Below are 22,969 nucleotides of genomic sequence, written 5' to 3'. Positions count from 1 at the left end.
CACGAAATTCGGTACCCGGGGTTTTTTTGACGTGAGAAATCATAATTTCGTATTAATTTTCATGTAACAACTAGAGGGCGCTGCGTACGCTGTCATTATTTATTTCAAATTGCCCTAACTTTTTCAACAGTAAACTTTTGGTACTTTTCATGAAAAAACCTAATTCCCACACCTTTTCCAACTAAAAAAGGTACACCTTCTCAACAAAGCCGAAGATGATCGTTTTCGAAATATTTACAATTTTCTATATCGATGGATATTACTTAGCTCCTAGGGCGCTAAGTGAAAGTGCTGAGAACATTACAAAAACTAAGTATGTGGTGGATCTCGTCAAAATAAACAAATTTTTCCTATAAAATGTTTAACTAAGAATGATTCGTTTTCGAAATACAGATTGTTGAAATTTTTCAAAAGATGGTAGGTTTTTGTCATAAGTTTTTTGCAATTTTAGTTATTTTCATCAACTGCGACAAAACGCAGTATACCCGTACATACTTCTTCTAAACTGAGAATTATCGAACTGCTTATTCAATCCAAATTAAAAAAAATGTGTCAGGTTTAATGATTCAATTAGAAAGTGCTACATTTTGGAGTTTGTAAAAAAACAATTCGGAGAAGTACTATGTTATTTATTAGGAAAATAAGCATATAAAAATTGAACTATTTCAACCACTGTTTGAAGTGACGACCCCCAACAGTAAAATAAGCTTCTGCTCTCCTCATCAAAGAATTCCGTTGAAAAATGCCCGGAGTGTTTTATATCGTTTCGCAGCAAGCTATGAAGCGATCCCTTAGTATTTCCTAGTTTTCAATGGGGCTAGCATAAACTAGTGATTTTAGGTGTCCCCAAAAGACAAAATCGACGGGATTTAGGTCCGGTGACCTTGGAGGCCAGTACTCAGTGCCTCCTCTTCCTATCCATCGTTGGGGATATGATACGTCTAAAAAAATTTCTTGCTATCACACTAAAATGAGTAGGAACTCCATCGAGCATAAACCAAGTGTGATTTCGGAGACCAATGGGAACATCTTCCATAAGTTGGGGTAGCTTGTGTTCCAAAGCATGTAGGTAAGCATCTCCATTCAAATGTAGGCGGAGAAAATAGGGCCCAATTATGCCTACCCATACATTAAAAGATAATCTGTCTTGGAAATGAGTTTGCGTTATCGCATGTGGGTTATCTTCCGGCCAGATGTGGTTGTTATGGAAGTTCATGACACCATTTCTTGAAAAATTAGCCTCATCTGTGAAGAGGATTTCCGATAAAATTTGCGAATGTTGTTCGACTTTTCTTTGAAGCTATTGAGCAAATTCGATACCTGGTTGGAAACCACGTAGCGTAAGTGCCTGGACACGCTGAATATGATAAGGATATAATTGTTGTTCCTTTAAAATTCTGTAAACTGTCATGTGACAGTTTACAGTTGACAAATTTTTCTTGTACTTGTCTCTGGATATTCACTAATTTCTTCGAGAACCGCCTCCTTCAGTTCTACAGTTCTTGTAGTCCGTGGCCGTCCTACTGCAGAATTTGTTTCAAAGCTTCCAGATTCGGAAAGTCACTGGAAAAAATTCGCAAATGTCGCTGCACAAGGAGTCAAGCGGTGGGGATACATTTCCTGATAGATGCGTCTGGCCTCGCTTGAATTTCCGTCAGCCAAGCCGTAGGTATGCAAAAACCATATCAGTCATTTCAGCATTTGTAAAGTCGGGCATGGTATCAAAAAATCACTTTATAAACTCCGAACTGTGAATTTGTCAATTAATAGTTAAAAATGTGACAGCAAACTTCTATTTTTATAAACAAACTTTCATAGCTTACTCGATTTAATTCAATTTGCAAGCGGAGAGTGACAAAAATTATTGAAATCAAATTTGGCTATAAAGTAATATGCATCGATATAGAAAATTGTAATTATCTCGAAAACGATCGCCTCCAGCGTTGTTGAGGAGGTATACCATTTTACTTGGAAAAAGTGTCGGAATTGAGTTTTTTCATGAAATGTACCAAAAGTTTACTGTCAAAAAAGTTAGGGCAATTTGAAGTAGATAATGACAGCGTACGCAGCGCCCTCTAGATGTTACATGAAAATCAATACGAAATTATGATTTCCCACGTCAATAAACCCCGGGTACCGAATTTCGTGAAATAACTTATTTTTTGTAATTTTTTGCAATTTTTTTCAAAAAGCGAACAAAAAAATTCAATTTAAACACCTCGTATCTCCGAAACGAAGCATTTTCGGATACAAGTTCATATAGACTTTTTTTCTTAAAATTATCTCAGGAATACGTCACTTGACGTACTTATATTATAAGAATGTATAGGAACGAAATTTAAGAACATATCATTATTGGTCAACACACCGTATACCATATTGAAAGTGTTTTATATATAGAGACTTACTTTTCATACTATTCGAATTGACTTCGTATATACTGTAGTGGAATTGGACACGTTCATTTTAAAAACAACCTTTGAATCTTATACACTGAGTCTTCGTGTTATTTGGACTAGTTTGGATGTACAATTTCAAGACGAAAACTATTCTCTATTTGAGAACATGAAATCACCTGAAAATCATCAAATACGATCTCTCTATCGTTTTGTGGCAACCTCTTCAAATTGTTTCAAATTCAATTTGTTTTGTTCATTCTCGTGACTTCACTGTTCTTTGTGAAAAATTTCAATAGCTAAACCTAACTGTAAATTTTTCACATCCAAAGTAATCATTTGAAAGTCATCATCCGTACTGAAAACTGTCCAATATATGATTAATTATTTCCAGGTGGAAGCGGTAGCAGAGCTTTTGGATCGAGCCACAAGAGTTCCAGCTCTTCGCTCAATCTCCGGAGAGGCCACAAACAAAGAATGTACGAGGAAGAAGAAGAAGACAAACCAGACAACGAAGTTCCTGAACCTAAAAAGTCGAAACCAAAAAACAAGGGTCCATGCGAACCATTATCCAGCGAACCTTTCGTCAACGTTGAGGTGGTCAAATTTGGAAGAGATCCTAACGTCAGTTTCAGCGCCGGAACAGTTGTCAAGATGGCTTGCGGAAAGGGGTACGGCCTGAATATGCCAGAAAACAAGACGGCCAAGTGCGTCCGAGGGAAATGGAGACCTACTAAGCCGATGTGCCTCATTTGTAGGTTGATGCATGATGATTTTTATGTTCGGGTCAGTCAGTTAGTGAGATGGGAAGAAAGGAATTTGAACTGATTTACTTTTGGAGTCAGTGACTGTGACAACTTCAGTACGACGCTTCACCGATGAAATGAATCATATTTAATGTTTTCAGATAATGAGCTACCCCACACCTGACACCATTGCAATAGGCAGACTTGAAAAGTCAATCTCTCTAAATTTTTGAAGGATACTAGATGTTGAGGTCGAACGAAGTTCGATAGCACGTGTGATAGCACCGTCAAAATTTCTATTATTTATTCAAAATTGGTTTTTGTTTGGAAATCGGAATAAAAATGTTGGGTCCAAATTCTTTCACATGGCGTTACATGTCTGACAGACTGCGAATAGCCATATTGCTCCTCAGGTAACTCGGGGAGCTATTAACATTGCCTACCCAGAACAAAATATTAATGACAAGAGCAGACGATGGCGCTGACACCAAAAATAAAATGCGGTTTTGATAGAAGAGCTCTATTTCACAATCTGACCGACCCAGTAACCCCCTGTACGTGATCCATTTCCAACAAATTTCACCTATTTCAGTACCTTGTTTCGTTCCTGTCACTCCAAACGGTGTTTATACTTTATCTAAGACCGACACTGATACACTGATCGATCCCGACCAACCCCTTAATGAAACCGTAGATATAGCGAATGGGCAAGTGGTTGTGTTTTCTTGTGAAGACGGTTACGAGGTACAAGGTCCTAGTAACCTCAGGTGTTGGCATGGAGACTGGGCAGTGACTAGTTTTCCAGAATGTGCTCCAGGTACGTTAGAACAGCTTTGCCGCTGCTTGGGCCTTAAAAACGCCGTTTGCGAAATGACTGATTTGACGACATTTGGCCTTTTTCAACGTACCAATTTCATGTTTTGTCTATATGATAAAAAAATTCATCTAAATAGTATTTGAACCATAATTCATTCAGATGAAAAGATATTTTTCCATATTCATGAAGTAAACTTAATGAATAACTTCATGAATAACTATGAATAACTTCATGAAGTAAACTTCATGAATATTGTATAATAACTGTTTAATACGAAATTTAAGCAAATGTTTCACGTTCAAATCATAAGAAAAGTTATGAAACAGGTTGCGTTGAAGTGTTCAACTTTTTTGTTTTACTGTCCTACAAATTTTGTTTTTTCCAACCATGCAGTTCATTCCAAAGTACAAAACACTATGAAACGATCACTTAAGAACACTTGGATCTGTAATTCAACAAAGAAACATGAATCTAGAAATGTAATTTCTCAATAAGGTAGGTACATTAAAAAAAACGATAGAGAAGAAGTTGCAGGACACAAAATCAATAATGTTTATAAAGCAGTGTCTTATCTGAACTGTTGAGTTGTCAATAAATTCAGAAACATGCATAGCCTGTAGCTGATCATAATGGCCAATCAAACTAACAACATCCTTCTATTTTTGCTGAATTGATAGGACATCTTGTATGTTGAAGCTCGTATTTTTCTACTGCACTTTTTTCATCATATAAGTCACAGCTTCATAATTTATAGTTCATAGTCCTATTCTTGAGATTTCTATTCATACAATGATTTTATACTAATAATGATGTGAAATTTAGTATAATCGCAAGAGAGATAATTGTTCAGAAAAGAAGAAAGAGAATAACAATTTAACAAGATTCCTTCTGATAAGTGTACTTTTTTTCTTGATGGGCATTTCAACAAAAATGTATCTACTCCCAGTTAGACAGTGGCTGAACGATAAATTTTCCTGGCAGATGTATTGGTTGAAGAGGAGCAATAGAATGGCCACTACGATCATCCGACTCATAGCCTCCGGATTTTTGCTATCGGGACATCTGAAACCAATTGTTTATAAAATATAGTCTCGAAATTTGTGATATTTAAAGTGAAAAAATGCAGTTGCCTGTAGATAACTTCGAGCAGATGTTAGGGTAGATTTCATCACAGTTTGAAATTTGTAATTTGATGAACAAAATGTATCTCTCAAAAATGAATGTTTCGTATTTTTGCATATTTTTAGTTTTTCTATAGGCGCCGATATATAGAGGCTGATACGTTTTCAAATTGACACCCTGTATAGTGTTCCATTCAGGAAAACAAAGTACGGCCATACTTTCGGTACAACCGGAACCTATTTTCCTGAAGATTTTTCTCTAGACTTTTCGCATTATCGACACACACGAACAGATTTTTTTATAAAATCAGTCTATACGTCCATCATTTGTTTTCTCTGTATATTGGGAAGTTTTATAAATGGAGAGCAAAGAAATGATACAGTGAGACTTCGAGATATCAAATTATCTAGAAGTACAATTCGTTCAGGTCAGTCCCAAATTACTAACACTAAACAACTACTCCCCTGGCTAATATCACGAAGGGCGTTGGATTATATCTGACAGGTGTCAGTGTAGGATTCCTTACTGAAGTTATTCCTGCATATGTTGTGGGCAATACAACTGCCGCAATCGATTTTCAAGTATCAGAAGACACTTGAAGACCGGTATCGGGCTGTTTGGCCACTCGTCAGTGCAAAGTAGTGTCTATCATCAACATAAAGTCAATGATTTCCGATAATTGAAGAACGAATTCCTTCAGAGAGTCATTTTGCGAACGACAAACAACATGTTTGCCATCGCCTCATCTGCCTGTGAACGAGGAAACCAACCGCATATCCGAAATTTGCCCAATTCCTCATATAAGGAAAAAAACTTCTCTAATTGAGTGAGCCCACTTGGAGACTGGCTGTAAATCAAATTATGCTGTTGGTTACCTTGTTCACAGGCATATGGGGCGATGACAAACATTTTGTTTGTCGTTCGCTTCAGCCTAGTTTGAGAAATGATACACTGATGGAATTCGATTTTCAATTATCGGAAATCATCGACTTTATTTTGACTGACGAATGGCCGAACAGCCTGAAACCGGTCTGAAAGTGTGTTCCAATTATTGAAAATCGATTCCGGTAGTAACTTCAGTGAAGAGTCCTGCACTGACACCTGTCAAATATAATCCAACGCGCTTCGTGGTATTAGCCAGGGAGGTGTTTGTTTTCTGATAGATGTCAGTCCATTAACTTACAATGTAGGTAATTTGAGACTGGCCTGAACAAATTGTAATTTTGGATAATTTGATTTACAACCAGTCTCCAAGTATTTGATTTACAGCCAAGTGAACTTCAAGATATAACCTTCTTATGATGTTTGCTGTAGTAGCAAACGGAACGAATGGTACTACAAGTTCCAATCGACCATGGCTAAAAAGACTCACCAGTAAGGACTCTTTCACATAGGAAGCTTAACGTCTCTCGCTCCTAAACGGAAGCGTTTATCACTTCTACTTACCGCCCATTCATACCGGGAGCCGACAGAATCGCCAACGATCAAGAATATTTTGTATACATCCAATCAATCAAAAACGCGATGAAGCAGAAGTTTTTGCCACGGTTTACCCAGAACTTGGACGGGATGAGAAAAAGTTCTAAATTGTTTTCGAGTGTCGTCTGCTTCTTCGAAGAGCTCCCAGACAAGATGAAGAATAGTATTCAGCTTGAACATACTAACATGAGGATCTGCATCCTTCCCGACTGGATGAAACGTCAGTTCGGTTGCAGACAACAACAATAGCTCCACATCGTAATCTGCCATAATGAGAAGTGTGAAGCATCAACTAGAGCAGAGAGGAAGAACCGTTTTCTCTGCTGTTGTGAAACCCCCACCATTCATACTTTTACACAATGAGGAGGAGACTTGGCGGCTCCCGCTCTACGTCTGGAAGCTCCATTATACTCGTTGCGTTTTGGCGCTAAGAGCCTTCCCCTCTCTGAGGAGCGAAAGAAGTGAATCTCTCCATGGGAAAGAGGCCTAAGGATTTCGTTTTCTCTGATAGCATAGACAATGTCATTATATTTCTTCCCTACTGTCAATATTTCGACGAGTATGATTCACTAAAGTTTCTTTTTCAGCTCCTTGCTTGCTCCCTAAGATCCCCAATGGGCAGTACATGTCGGGATACAGAGCCGGACTTACTATAGCTAATGGATCGAGCGTTACTTTTCAGTGCGAAGGGGAGATCGGTCAGTCAAACGGTGAAAGTGTACAGTGTCTTCTTGGGAACCTGGAACCGAGTCATCCTAGTTGCCAGTTCAATCCAGGGATTTCCGGTAATACGGATGGAGAAACTCATTACTTAGGTGGTAGTGATATAGTAAAAGGTGGAGAAATAACTATAATACAATATGGGAATTCGGGTGGTAAGCCTTGTGGACCGCCAGCAAAGTGAGTAAAAACTTCCAGCTGTCCCATTATAATGTTTCTTGGCAATCCATTTGAAAGGAAATATTGTAAATAATGGGGTGATTTTATCAGTGTTTATCTGTTTATCTAATTATACCAACAACGTTCATCTGATATAGAACATCGGGGCGATTTTAGTGGAGGGAAACGAAAGCTTAAAAATATTTTGGAAGCAAGTACTCTTCTAACAAAGGTTTAGGATTTGAGGAACTGTTCACTTTGTATTTCACGTACTATATTGCACTCTCCAAAACCTCTCAGAACAGGAGAAATTTTCACAGTATATTCTAGAAAACCCTTTGAGACGAAATTATTTATTTACCCATACTCAAAACTGTTTTTTTTCTCATAGATAGATAGATAGATAGATAGATGAAACCTCCAAATAAGCTCGTAGAATTGAATCAATATAATTGTTTGATATCAGGATACCCATTTCAGTTCTCTGAGGTTGATGATTTGTTTCTGAATTAAACAATTTGTAATATTAAAACAAATGCGAAAGGATATGACGAATTAAATTTGACATTTGCTGCCCTTATATTATTCAATATATAATTGATGAATAGTGTTTTTCCTGATAATAAAGAAAATGAGCCAGGTTTTCTTACTTATACGAAGAATTGCGGTTGGTTACCTCGTTCACGGGCAGACGGGGCGTTGATAAACATGTTGTTTATCGTTCGCTGGTCTGATGAAAAATTTATGAGTATGTAGGAGAGTTTCACTATCGCACCTCTCGAAATTGCCTCTCAGTGCTTTTAGCAGGTTTGCTCTCTTCCGGACTCTGTACAGAGTTTCTCTCAGGTCGACGTCCCAGTTGAGGGTCCTCGTGAAAGTGACCGCCAAATAGGACACCGAAACCTGGAGTATGACGTTTTCTCCTAAGAGTCTAAGGTTCAATTTTTCGGGATTTAGTTTAGGGCGGGTAGTGGTGTGAGGATGTCAGAATAGGATGGTTTGGGTTTTGGTGGGATTAATTTTTATACGCCACTTGTTGCACCACCGCTCGAAGTGGTCGATCATGTTTTTTGCTTGAATTTGCAAGCTGCGGGTGTTGGAGGCGGAAGAGTAGAATCCAACTCCCTTCATGGGTGTAGGTAATTTGAGACTGGCGTCAACGAATTGCTCTTTTAGATAATTTGAAATATCTTTTTGACCAATCTCAACTTTTTTTACCTTTTTTGTTGTTTTTTCTTCTATATTTCGATAAGGTTGATCGAGTTAGGGCAGAGCATTTCAGTGGAGATCTTTTCTCCAAATGAAATGAACTGCGACCTTATGAGCTCATGGTTACAAATATGAAGTGTACAATTTATGTGAAAAATCAATGCGATGATTTTTTTGTATTATTATTATTATAATTATTATCATTGATTGTTTGGTGGTTTTGCTTGCTTGATTTGTTGTTACAATTCTCAGAGAATTCTCAAATACAAATTCATATCTCAACGGTACAGTATTACTGAAGTTGGGTAATCCAGAGAGAAAAACCTTTTCTGTGTCTACAACCTGTGGGAAACTGCTGCCCTGAAAAATTTTCGGATGATCCTGATCTCAAAGGAGGTATGATTGGTATTTCACGCAGGATGGAGCACTTGCTCGTGAATGTTCGCTAATGACTATAGGTTCCTATAATATTATTTAAAGGCATCCCAGACCTCCTGACTTCAGTCCTCTTGAATTTTCCGTTTCCTGCACTCTGTATCTCAGCATTCCTATCCACTGTCTTTTACTAGTTATACTTTCTTTTACAGAGTTCGTGGTTCATTAGTATATCGAAACGGAGAACCTGTGGTAGATGATGAGAATAACTTTCCTGATGGCAGTGAAGTGACATTCAATTGTATAGAGAGTATAATGGGAGAGAAAACAACCTGGAAGATCATTTGTGAAGACGGGAGTTGGATAGGTCGATCCCTCAATTGCGGTGAGTGAAGTTATTCAAGAAAAAAACTTTTGGGTTGAAAAGGGAATGATTTTTTTGTAGATTCTGAGGACTTCATGGCTTCTCAGGTGGTGAACAACAATAGTACTTGTATTTTCCGAAACCAGGAACCAAACGTTATATCGTTTTATAACGATCAACAAATACGTGAGGATGTAGTGGAGTTTCCGGCTGGAACAGTTCTTATAAGCAGGTGTGCTGATATTGGAAAGTTTGCAATGATTGGTATGTGAAAAGAAATATTCAAGCTATCTTGGCCATTATGTAATGAAAAAATTATTCCTAATGAATTTAACATACTTTAACAAATCATGAAATTATGAAACAACAAAAATTAATTGGCGCTCCGGAGCGACTTCATTGATTTCAGTGGGGCATTTGCTTTTTCAGCCGGAAAAACCTGCAGTACCACATCATCTGAAGATCTTGATTTGCCAATGTCCTATCTTTTGTTAAACAAAATGTAGGGTATCTCCAGAGGCTCCAATAAATTCAATACATCGCCAGAACACTTACTGACACGACTATCGTAAATTTAAACCAGTCTGTTTCGTTTTTGACCAATAATAATAGTTTATTGTCCAACAGTTATCCATTTACCGGATAACATAAAATTTCATTCACAATACTCAACCACAAACGAAAAATAAAATGAACAAAAAAGAAAAACTAATTCTAATTACCTACTTCAAGTACACGTTAGCAATTCTAATAATGTTATGAAGGTTGCTGAAGAATGCATCACTATGGGCACAAATGCTATTGAAATTTGTGCACATAACATATATTGGGGAATTGAGCATATTATGTTAGTTCTTGTTCTGAGAGGACTAAAAATGGTTTGAGATCGTGAAGCTGGCAGTGGCACATTAAAGTTAATTTGTTCAAGAATTTTAGGACAGTCAACTCTCTCCTTCTCTAACTTGAATAAAAATATGAGCGACTCACATTTTCTGCGATGCTCTAAACTAAAAAGTTCCAAACGTTCATATATGACATCATTACTGATACCTCTCTCAGGGTAAGAACCATCTAGTCTGAAAATTAGAAATTTAAGAAACTTTCTTTCAACTCTTTCAATGGCTATGTTATGAATCTCATAGAATGGACTCCAGATGATTCTTGCATATTCTATCTTCGAACGTACGTAGGTGAAATACAACAATTTCATGGCTTTGATATTATGAAAGTTGCTGCACTTTCTAACAACGAAACCATAAGCTCTGAGAGATTCTGAAACTGTTTGTGAAATATGTCCACCAAATGTTGATTTATGATCGACCATTACCCCTAGGTCTTTGATCTCATTACATCTCAGTAGATTTTGGCTTTCTACTACTCCATCTTCATACAAAAAAGAAGGAAGTATGTATTTTCTATAATGTTATCCAATTTGGTACTGAAGAGCCTTAGGGCAAGTGTCTTAAGGCGAAACATCGGTGTATACAATTGAGGATGGCAGTGTTCTATGTAAGTGCAATTTGTTTCCATTCATTTGAAGTAGAACTCATGTGAATGATATCTGATTTTTATTCCACAACGAATGTTTGAAATACTAACTGAGTAGAGAAAAGTATCTTTTGTATAATTCAGTGTTCATATAGAAGTATTTGTTTCAAAAGAATTTTTTTTTTCGTATAATTCAATGTTTATATGAAAGTAGCTGTTTCAGGAGGACTTTCTTTCAGTTTGTGTCTGAAAGTTACTACACATCCATGTATAGAGTTACTTCCTTTCTTTCTTTGGAAGACTCCTTCATCCTTATTTTTTTGTATCAAGATGGAGTAGTAGAAAGCCAAAAACTTTCTTTCCCAAAAATTAATCACTCCTAAAAAATATAACCCCTTCAATTTATCTCAGTAGAATCCTGTATTACGTACGGGAATGTATAAACCCCTTTTTTTCGACTATAACTCACTACTTTACATTTCTCCACATTGAGTTCCAATTTATTATTGCTACACCAAGCAACAATAAATTCTAATTGACATTGAAGATTTACACAATAACCTACTTCCTTAATTATAGAAAATAATTTCAAGTCATCCGCGAAGCATAACCGCTCGCAAGCTAAACTTTCACATAAGTCATTAATAAACAATAAAAATAAAAGAGGACCTAGGTTGGAGCCCTGAGGCACACCAGAAGAAGCTATATATGTTCTGGATTTATAACCGTTATTGGAAACGAATTGTTTTCTACATGTCAGATAGGATTGCATCAGCTGACAGGCAGTATTCGAAAAACCGAAACTCATCAGTTTATTGAGCAAGATACCATGATCAATTTTATCAAATGCTTTAGTGGAATCCGTGTTTATAACATCAACTTGGCCATTGTTATCTAATGCTTCGGAAATAAATTGAGTAATAATGACTAGATTTGCAATAGTAGAACGCTTAGTAACAAATTCATGTTGATGTTGAGATAGTTGCCGTTGAACAAAAGCGTATATGCGATTATATAAAATGATCCCAAAAATTTTAGAAAACATACATAAAATAGATGTCTGTAATTCTCTATATATAATTTTTCACCATTTTTGTATACAGGACATACTTTAGCTAATTTCCAAATATCTGGGAATGTTTCAGGTATCAGACATGAATTAAAAATTCTTGTTAAAGGTTTTGCTAATGCTCCTGCACAATCCTTTAACAAAAATGATGGGATCATATCTGGGTCTGATGTCAGTTTTCTAGTTGCAGATATAACCTCATTTTCTTGAATGGGGTAAAAATGAATATGAACATTATTATTCACTATACCAAATTACCAATGCGTAATAATGGCCAGATTTAACTCCAGAACCACAGTGAACAATGACTGCATGAAGATTATGATAGTGGTCTATTAGATTGAAGTGTTAATCTATTTCGAACCTTCGTTAGAGTTTGGTGCTTCCGTCAGAGGTTGAGTCATGTTTGAAGATCATCAGTGTTATTATTAGATTGACTGGTGGTTCAGCTATACTTGTTGTCTTATAATAGTCAGTTAGTTTGGCGCATATTTGGCAATACAGTTGATCATCACCCGTTGAAAGTTCTATTTTCAGATGATGCAACAATAAGCTTTGCACGGATTGGTTAGCAGTTATATTAGGAAACACTTGTGCTACTTCTTGAAAATTTACTGAAAAGTAAACGATCTCAAACACAAGACGAGATGTACTGTACGAAATCATTTAATCCAGAGCGATCAGAAGTATCAATTCTGCTATTTTTTGCTCACGAAGAGAACCCCAAGAATTCGGAGCAATCCTTCTGTTGTCCTAACGAGTATCTAGTGGACTTCAGAAAATCGCTTGGTGGGAGAGATGATACATTCTTATGAAACTGAAACTGCATGAACAATCGTTTGAGTTTGGTGAATAAGTAGGAAACATTCTCGATCTCGTTCATCGTTAAAACCTCATACTCAAAATTCTTTGTCATGAAAAACACTTGTAAAATGCTATTCACGTAGGAAGTGTATCCTGAATTATCTAATCCAATTTTATTCGCTGTAAATATTTTCTTGAAATGAAAGATGTGATTTTGTAATACTTGTATGCTTAGATTCCGTTTTTCAAAATATCATCTATGGCTTACACTACACACCTTTGAAACAGATTAGAAAATGATGAAAAATGAAAATCAAAAGTTAAAACTAACTGGAATCTGTTGAAAATAAGCTTCAATTAGGTTTTCTCCTTATTGAGTCCTTAGAGACCTCTAATTCTTGGTAATGAATCTCAGAAAAGTCTACAATGAATCTTCATGGAGATAGCATAGCAGAAAATTTTCAAAAACGTTCTGAGAACTGCGGCTGTGAGAACCGATTTACATCAGTTTTCAATAGCCGTAGATTGAATTCATTTGAAAAAACCGTTCCGAAGAATTAATTCCTCACATTAAGCTCCCTCCAAAGAGTTTAGAAGAAGTGTAGTTTTTATAAGTCAGTCCTCAACCTTCTCCAATCAGAAAGGAGAAGCTTAAGACTAGGATTGTGAGCGATATTCTAGAAAAGGTCTAGTCTGAGACATGCCTTCGCAACTGAGCGCTTTGGAAGGCCCCTTTTATATTTCATATTCGCAGATTTGAGTCATCTGCTCATCACACAGATGAAGTTTTCATGAGAAAAGATGTCATCGCCTCTACTTACGCAAGTTGGCATTTTAAAGACAGTCTAACATTGCTTTTGTGATTCGCTTTAGCAATACTGATGAGACCAATGGTGGGTCGAAACAGCATTTTGTTGCGCTCTGCCGAAGCTTAGCTTTGCAACTGATCACCTTGGAGAACCTTGTTTATCTTTGTATTTCTGTACTGAGCCTTATGACGATATAAAGATAGCGTCTTCATATAAGAGGAGATGTCAAGACTGTCACTATCAGGTAGGGCGTCACAGATACCTGCCAACTTGTGAAGGAGTTCTTTGAGAAACCTGGAATATAATAAACAAAATCCACGGAGAAATAAGTTCGTTACATTGTTCATAATATATTTCTCAAAACATTCGAGTGAAAAAATTAAAATTGACTTGATTCAATCCAATATGTTTGTTTTCACGTTGCGGTTGGAAAAAATCGTTTGATTTTCATTCCCTCTTCCGAGAAAATGCTTTGAAAAGCGAGACTTCCAGTGCTGTCGAAAAGAAGCTGTAGTTACGAATATCCAAATTTGCTCTTCAACAACAACTATTTGCAGGTCCCAATAAAAGAAGATGCATGGGAGGCGACTGGGATGGCGTAAAACCGGCTTGTTTCGGTTTGAACCAAGCTAATGACTATTCCATGGAGAAACCACCCACCATTTTATTCAGACACCAACTAGGACCTATAGCGCAGTCAAACGAAGGTAAACTGATCGTTTATCCCGGAACTATTTTGCATATGGAGTGCTTATGGATAAGAAGGTTCGGGAATCCGAAATGGACCGTCAGTCACGACTATAGGTAAATCGAAGTTCATCCACCCACCATTTCTTCTACCCACCAGGATGGTGAAACTCTTCTCGGCAGATTGACCAATCAAGTTGACATTTACACTGATTCGATTACCTGATGACGTCAACTTGATTGACGAAAAGGGGGCTATAATTCACATCAATAGGAGTAGTTATTTCTCAATATTGGGTTGCTTCGGAAGTTTGTCCATTTTCAATGTTATGAGTTTTTGTAGCTTCATATCTCAATAAATATTCATTCTACGCATTATAATGACTGGCATTGCGATAGTAACATAAAATATTATTTTATTCATTGAGATCGAGGTTGATCACCCGTTTCTTCGGTGTCGATATTTTTCCAGTTGAAAAAGCGATGTATTACGTTATGACTGTCGGACCTACGAGCGGACCTATGTTCAAAGTTGAACTAGACTAAACAAATGAATATATTGCTTTCTGCCGATGATCATACGCTTGGGAAGGTTAAAAAAACGCTGAGATGAGGTTTTTGTGGCTATCGTTGTTGACGCGAGAGCTTGGGAGAATTTTTGCGGGGAGACACAAAAAGTCGGTCACCGGAACTCGTCGAGACGAGATCGGCGGTCTCATCCCTCAGCCTTCGAGGCTGGGAAAGGTGGCCTTAATAGGGGAGTTATTTTGTTTGTAAGCGCGTGGTGCAAAATTTAAGAAAATTCGATAGTGAAATCTTAAAAAAAAGACCATGGTTGATGTATGGTAGTCAGCGGGTGGTGTGATTCACTATAACTTTCTCCATCCGGACTAAACCATTCTGTTGTGCGGAAATAACGAAATGAATCAAAAATCAAATCAGCAGTAGCCGTCACTAGTCAACAGAGGATATTCAATTCTTCTCCGTTCGAAAATTGAACGGTTTGAGCGTCGAAGTTCTGCCTCTCCCACTATACTTCCCAGACCTCTCGCCAATTGAGATATTACAGTTAAGGTAGACTCATAAAAACGGACAGAACTTTGGAAACAACCTGATACATTGTTTCTTGATTTTTGTGGAATCGGGTAGGAAATGTGAATATGAGCCACTTGAATTTCAAGTTGAAATCATTTACATTATTTAATGTTGATTCATATGACAGTTAACACCTATAAACAATTTTCAAAAGATGGCCATCATTATAAATTCCATACAAATTAGTGAAATTGGCTTATATATGTATATGTACAGTACTCACAATCTGTCACGTCAACTTATATTAACTTCTATTGCAGATATTTTCTGAAGTAATAGTAAACCAGTGTCACCTAAAAGACCCAAAGGAAAATGCTAACTTCCATCTGACAGTTGAAAACTAAACTCATTGAATGACTTTGTAGAAATAAACAAAAAAGCAGTCCCTTTGATATGGCAATATGACATATAGCCCGAACAAATTAGTCAACAAAATATAGGTGAGGTTTCAACAACTCGCATAGAGCTGAAAATTGGTATGAATGTTCAAAACACCATTATGAATCCAATGTAAAAAGTTCCTTTCATCAGTTCGGACTTCCATTGTCTAATATAATATAAATTTATTTGAAATCCCTGAGAAAAAATTAAAAAGATTAACCGAAAATAACAATTTTATTAAACAAAAAACTGAAATTACAAAGAAGTAACATACAAGCAACAACCAAAAAAATGCAAAATTGAAACATCAATAAAAGCTGAAAATTACAGAATTAAAAAATAATAATAAAAAAAAATGAAAAATAAAAATTAAAAGATTCCAAAACAAGTTACATCACGACGTTTCGATTGTTTGTATCCACAATCGTCTTCGGGTGATAACTGGACATATACATATACACGGCTTCTTTGAATTTTCTCCCAAACCAGTGTTCCTCTTTGTGGATGATTTCAGCTTGAGCCCACTTGATGTTATGTTGATGAGCCCAATATGCTCTGCTATTCTGGATTTGCTGGTCTCTCCTCGCTGTGTGTGTTTTTTGTGCTTAGCAATGCAAACTTTCAATGGCCTCTTAGTTTCACCGATGTATGATTCTCCGCAGTCGCAGCGTATCCGGTGAATGCAATTCTTGGAATCCCAGTCCGCGTTTGATGGCCTGGTTTTTGTGAGGCTGCTAAGGATAGTGTTCCCAGATCTGAAGCCGGTCTTGATGTTATACTTGGACCCAATCCTTTTTATCCTTTCCGATAATCCTCTGATGTAGGGAAGTACAACTACTGGTTGTGGCGGCTCCTCTTCCTGGTGGAGCTCTTGCTGTCTTCTAGCTAAAGCTTGTTCTACCATCACTCTGGAATAATCATTCCGTTGAAGGTCAGTTTTGATGATGCCTGGTTCATTTTCGAGACCTTCCTTTGTATTACAGAGCCCGAAAGCACGGTCTAGTAGAGTCTTGATGATTCCTCTCTTAGTCGATTGATGGTGGTTGGATTTCTGGTTCAGATACTGTCCTGTGTGAGTGGGTTTTCGATATACAGATATTTCCCATTTAGTGTCGGTCCTTCTCCATTGTGAAAGTTCCTATCGATCCCACATTAATGAAATTCATTTTTGAAAACCTGGAAAAGCTCAACACATGTTCAACCAAAGGTTTATTTGCTTTTGCAAAGGGTCAAAATATACTATTTTAATATGCATATTGCAATTAATGCAATATGCAACACGATAACGTATGGACGATTCCCATATTTTTTGTATGAAGATGGAGAAGTGGAAAGCCGAAGCCTTTATTTTCCAAAAATTAATTCTTCCTCAAAATATATTCCTTTCAATTTATAACTATAGATGTTTCAACATCAACCCCGTCGGGAAGTTCTCGTCAATTAATGAGTTGTAGGTTATTATTTATTAGTGCTTCAGCAAACCATATTTTAAGAAAGATGTTTTTAGGTAGACTTTGCAAACAAAGCAATGCTCAGTCTCCATGGATTTATGACAAACCTTCTCATTAACTACTGCATCTTTACCTGAACTATGTTTTTAGGAGACATAACAGTTGAGCTCAAAAACTCGTAGGCTAATTTTATTATTCAATTCAGTTGTCTTCAAAGACGATCCAACCGGTCCTACAACTTTTTGATACCATTTTTAAAGTACGATTTTTCTTTAGCCCCACAATAAGGTCTTCACATACATGAAGAGCTTTACTGCTATTCCTTCTGCATGTATTCATCCATTTTGTTCGACGATCATCTTCAGGTACTCTTATAAATATTTTATTGGGTGATTTAATGGAGGTATTTGTGCACAAAGACACAATGCAATATTTGTAATATTGTTTGTGTTCCATTGCCTTCGAAATTGAAAGTCCTTGTTAAATTTATAAATTCAACAACACACAAACAAAGCTGAATCAAGGTAAAACACAAATCACAAAACTATAAAACTCAATAATACCAATCTATTAAAAAAACAGGACATCATCACATTTTACACAGCTGCAGCTGCTTGAATAAGTAGATTTGAATGGCAGTCTCAGCCTGCGCCGTATGCGTGCGCCCGGATTGATACAGTATGACGTCATGACAGTTCGCGCCTTTAACCTCTTGTGTGAATTGGTTTTTCTACTCAAGAAACTTTGTATATTTCGTATAAACTGACTATTGATATTTCACTGTTCATATTTTGCAGTAGTTGATAGTTATCATAGCAGAACACATTTATGATTAAAAAAAAAAAATCTGCAAGTTCCCTATTTCATCTCATACATTCTCTTCAAACTGATGAAAGTTAATTCACTCAAAATGTTCTATGCCGACAGCTGTGAAATTAGTACACCTGTCTTTTGAAGGTTAGGATTAACTAAAATTATATTAATTTGATACTTGTAGGGCCATCTGTGTGTTAGCCTACGATTTTTTCAGTCCACCTAATTTACCAGGGGCGGACGGAGGTGGTTATATTGAAGAACTAATTTCTATGATCAAAACCCGATACACCATTTTGAATATTTACAGAAAATATCCAGAAGGATGGACTACAGATCCAGGTCGCGACTCCCAACTCGAATACAGGCTCTCCATTCTTCATGCTGCCAAAGATGACTCTGGATTATTCACATGCGTAACACCGGCGAGATACACTCATTCTGTTGAGATCGAAGTTAAAGGTGAGGATTATCCGAGATTCCACTATCTACAGTATACCCTACGATGAGTGTGTGAGTTTTCAATTGACAACATTTTCATATGACTTATTTCTCAGCTGTTCACTGTCCTGTGGTACCACAGAGAAGAGGACTGACTGTAAACACGCAGAGTACGAAGATGAACACGAGATTGAAGTTTTCATGTATCAATGGAAATTCACTGATTGGTGCTCCAGAAATCGTCTGTCTTCCTTCCGGAAATTGGAGCTCCCCATTTCCAATATGTGAAAGTGAGTGTAACAAAGTAGATTAGGAGTACGAATCGTGGATTTTTTTTGACTACAACAGACATTTTCTGGCTGGAACTTCCCAAGTAATTTGAGAACCTTTGAATGACATTCATTCATTGGAAAGATTCATTAGGTTACGAGAATATGAATGAGTAATGAATACATTCAATTTCTTTTTTCCATGAGGTTTTCAGTGTACTTGAAATATATAAAATATTCAGAGAGAGAAAGAGAAAGAGAGAGACAGGGATCACAAAAGACTCCAATCTTGGGAAATTAAGCAGTTTTTTGCAACGAAACTGCTTCATGATACACCATACTTTTTTCTTCCACCAATTATTTGTTCATTGGTAATATTTCCTTTTTCACTCATTCGTTTACTGTTTAGTAGTTGGACACACAGCAGCTTGGCTGCCTTTTTTCTGCTTGGGTTTCGAATGTTCAAATTGAACACATGCATACGTCCTATGCTGCAAAGTTCTCTGATGTACATTGATCTGGTCCCTTGCAATAGAGCACTAATGACGGTTCTTAACCTCCCCCACCACTTGACCTCAGCCTTGAATGACGTCATGCGACCTTGAGCGATGTGCACGTCATATAACCTTGAGCAGGGAGTTTGACCTTGACGATCGACCCTGCCCTTGATTCATCACCTTGACCTTGGGCCATACCATAGGACTTTGAATTAAACCTCATCGTTTTACCTTGAAGTGGAGTGGAGGGGTTGTGCTCTTATGAGAAGTGTGGTGTGGATGTATCAGTCATTTCAAATTCTCCTCATAATCGTCTGATATTATATTCAAGCTGCATACGTGTATAGTTTCACTCATTGACGTCTCCAGCGAGACTCCTGTACTCCTGCGGAAGATGGAGGGCCATCAACATCGAAGAACACCTCCAGAAATGTCAAAAATTTTAGCCAACATTTTGGCGTTTTCTTGAGAAGTACTTGTCTTTGATAAAAGCAAAAAAATGCTGTATGTGAACTTTTTGCATATTGTTTTTTCAGTTTTCAATTATATTTAACTTTATTTTCGCATAGGCCTTTTTTATAATCCAGGTTTTCAAGAAGGAATCCTGGATCGAAAATAAAAAAGATTCTTGTATTATAATTGTGATCAATTGTGGGGAGAAAGGGTTCAGCGAAAGTACTTTTTTTACCAAAGGATATTTGAAAAAACATTTCGAATATTTCATTAGTATGGATTAAGAGAAATCGACAGTGTGAACCAAATATCAAATTTTGTGATCATTTCAGATAGTGACATTATGTGTTCAGATAGACTTTTCAGTTCGAACTAGAAAAAAATTAGTATTTTATTATTTCTGGCATTGCTATTCGTTAGTAATGTCAAAAATCTCACAGCGTTGGATATAGAATGGGGAATATTCCTCCTGACGAAAATCAAAGTAGTTTTCATAAAAGAGCTCTAAAACAACGTATTTCAAACTTATCATTTCAACCTTTTTCTTTGCAAAATTATTTAAATACTTGAAAAAGAAGAATGAAATAGTGGATTCAACATTCAAAGGAATTAGTTTCTATTTCACCATTCGGCAACATCGCTTATAGCTAATAAAGGACAATGAATCTGTTACCTGTATGGGACAAACAAAGATGACATATTTCAGAGGCGTGCTGTTCTGTTTACTTATGTTCCGAGTTCCGAAACATTCTGTGACATATGACATTTTTTGCACCTAACCTATCTTCCTCTATACAAATAAATAACAAAATAACTGTTGTTTATGTGGCTTGTGGAGGTGGTATTGAACTATAATTTATATTCTGCCTTAATTGTTGATTTATAAATATGATTTTCCTTTTTTGAAGTAGAATATCTAGGTTCGTATAAATTATCTCAACTTGATATAGGCCACGTTGCCAATATGTGAATTAGAAACAAATCCCTTCAAAAATTAAAACCCAACATTTGAAACATCAATTTGAATACTTTTCGAAGTGAATTTGAAAAACTCATGAATTAAACTCAACTTTATTTTGTTCAAACTTGCATTTGCTGATATAACTCAAATTGAGGAACATTCCCCATTGAAAGACCTTTCAAATAAGGTGTAACGACATGAGGGTTGCCTTTTCGAAGGTATGAGGAGAGAATGGCTGACAAGGGTTGATTTTTTAGGTAGACAGGTATCTTCCTGAAGACCAGAGTTGATATCTTTCACGATATTTTCTTAGTATCAATACTATATGACTGTTTATCTGAAACCATTTTATAGGTATCGAATGTGGCGAAGTAGGAGGTGCATTAGGCGATCGTCTGAAAGTTCTTGTGGTATCTAGAGAGGTAGGAGGGAGAGCTATTTTCAGCTGCGAACCGGGTTTCGGTCTCAGAGGGCCAGCTGAAACTATCTGTCAAGCGAGTGGAGATTGGGCAACGCCTTTTCCCACCTGCGAAGGTTAGTTCTTTGAAGAAGGGAACCAGATACGAAAGACTTTGAGGTGTTTTCCAATATTCAGTTGAATTCCAGAGATGTTTGAGGAAAAAAAACATGCAAAGCCAGCTAGGAAATAGCCTCTCCTTCCTATCTGGTTGTCTCATCAGTTTTTATTGGATGGAGATTTCCAAGATTGAATTTTTGTGATAATATATATAGTATGTTTACTGGGAAAAGTTTAGGCTTTCAATTTTGGAAAAGGAAATCGATTTGAAACTCAATAGTAGAAAAAAGTAAACTGATTCTTTCTGTTGCATACACCAACTGAATGACAGTTATAGGAACATTTTTTGAAAACATGGAGTTACATTTGTGAGGAACTTTTGGTGGAGTTTTATCCCAACATTAACAGTTATTTTCAACACCTCGACATGTGTTTCGATTACCAAGTGATCATCTTAGAGAGGAAGATTGGACTTCAAGAGGAAGATTAATCTTCCTCTTGAAGAGGATCACTTGGTAATCGAAACACGTGTCGAGGTGTTGAAATAACGGTTTGATGTTGGGAAAAACCTCCAGTAATATTCATTACTACACCAAAGGTTCCAAACAGTTCATCACAGGATTTACTTAAGTAATCCAACGATTATTTTACGATAAAACAAAAGTAAGATGCAAGACATATCTTTAAATTAATTGGCTTCTACAATATAAAAAATACGTATCAACAGAGAATCTGCTAATAATATGTGTAATGAAGAACGAACTAATAAGTTAATATCAAAAAGTTACTACCCAATAACATTCCATGATTATAATAAATGTGTAACTTGTATTTAAAGATAGTACTGGATGTTTTTTATTATTCTTAACATCATAAATGAACATGCATATTTTGGAATAATTCATTCCCCTAGTATCAAATAATTTTTTAGGTTCATACAGATTGCTGGTCCTTTCTTTCTGATTCAGATTGTGTATACATTTTATTATTTGATTTTGTAACCGTTGTAAAAGTTCAAAGTGAGAGAAATTAGCTGTTGCTCAAACTGTTGTTAGGTATTGAAGATTTGAATGCTTCAAAGAGAAAGAGATTGTTTTCAAATATTTAAAAGGAATAATATTTCTCATTTTATAAAATATACCTAAAAGAGAAGCAATTTTTCCTTCTGAGTCGATTGAGGTAGATTCCACGATGAATTCTGATCTCTTTATAAATCTAAACCTAAAATGTTTACTTGCCAAATGGTGAGATAGAAACGAATCCCTTTAAATGTTGAATGCATTATTTCATTCCTCTTTTTTAAGTATGTAAATAATTTAAAAAAAAAAAAGTTGAAATGATAAGTTTAAAATGCGTTGTTTTAGAGCTCTTTTATGAAAACTAGAAGAAAAACAGATTGTCTGTAGAGTGTACGAAAATTTAAAAAATACACTCCGTATTCATTTTTAACGGAAATATCCGTGTCGACAATTGAACGCATTGCACGTGAAAAAAAGGTGACTGGGATTGTGCAAGCTCCAAAAGTACATTGTCGTGGTGGGAAAAAAATTGAATTGGATGAGTAACAGAGAAAATGTGTACGCTATACCATTCATTGTTTCTTTTTTGAAAATAAAGCGCCAACCCTCGAATCCATGAGGACAAAGGTAATGAGCAAAAAGAAGTTAAGGAAAATAATAAAAAAAGAAGATTTAAAATTTATATATGCCAAACGATACCGTAAATCTGTTTTAATAGAAAGAGAAGATATAGTCTCATGGCAACGGAGATATCTTCGCTCTATTAGAGAAATGCGTTCTGCTCACAAAAAGATTCATTATCTAGACGAAACGTGGGTGAATGCTGGT

The 22,969-nt window shown here is 36.4% G+C and overlaps 1 protein-coding gene across 3 annotated transcripts in view; it reads left to right on the top strand.

The window, feature by feature from the left end:
• The window catches only part of Hasp (Hig-anchoring scaffold protein), a 92,338-nt gene that overhangs the window by 56,506 nt on the left and 12,863 nt on the right, over positions 1–22,969 (top strand). The window contains exons 13-21 of one of the 3 annotated variants that reach the window (XM_074180810.1): positions 2,791–3,150; positions 3,735–3,959; positions 7,148–7,460; positions 9,236–9,408; positions 9,469–9,651; positions 14,115–14,361; positions 18,295–18,446; positions 18,542–18,715; positions 20,960–21,139. In XM_074180810.1, coding sequence (XP_074036911.1) covers positions 2,791–3,150; positions 3,735–3,959; positions 7,148–7,460; positions 9,236–9,408; positions 9,469–9,651; positions 14,115–14,361; positions 18,295–18,446; positions 18,542–18,715; positions 20,960–21,139 — 2,007 coding nt within the window. The remainder of the gene's footprint in view (positions 1–2,790; positions 3,151–3,734; positions 3,960–7,147; positions 7,461–9,235; positions 9,409–9,468; positions 9,652–14,114; positions 14,362–18,294; positions 18,447–18,541; positions 18,716–20,959; positions 21,140–22,969) is intronic. The other 2 variants (XM_074180812.1, XM_074180811.1) reach the window with 2 other exon arrangements.

This window comes from Leptinotarsa decemlineata, unplaced genomic scaffold, assembly GCF_025532065.1.
Source record: "Leptinotarsa decemlineata unplaced genomic scaffold, Ldec_3_MD MMD2_tig00026307_RagTag_RagTag, whole genome shotgun sequence".
NCBI lineage: Eukaryota > Metazoa > Arthropoda > Insecta > Coleoptera > Chrysomelidae > Leptinotarsa > Leptinotarsa decemlineata.
This window is presented reverse-complemented; position numbering and strand designations above follow the sequence as displayed.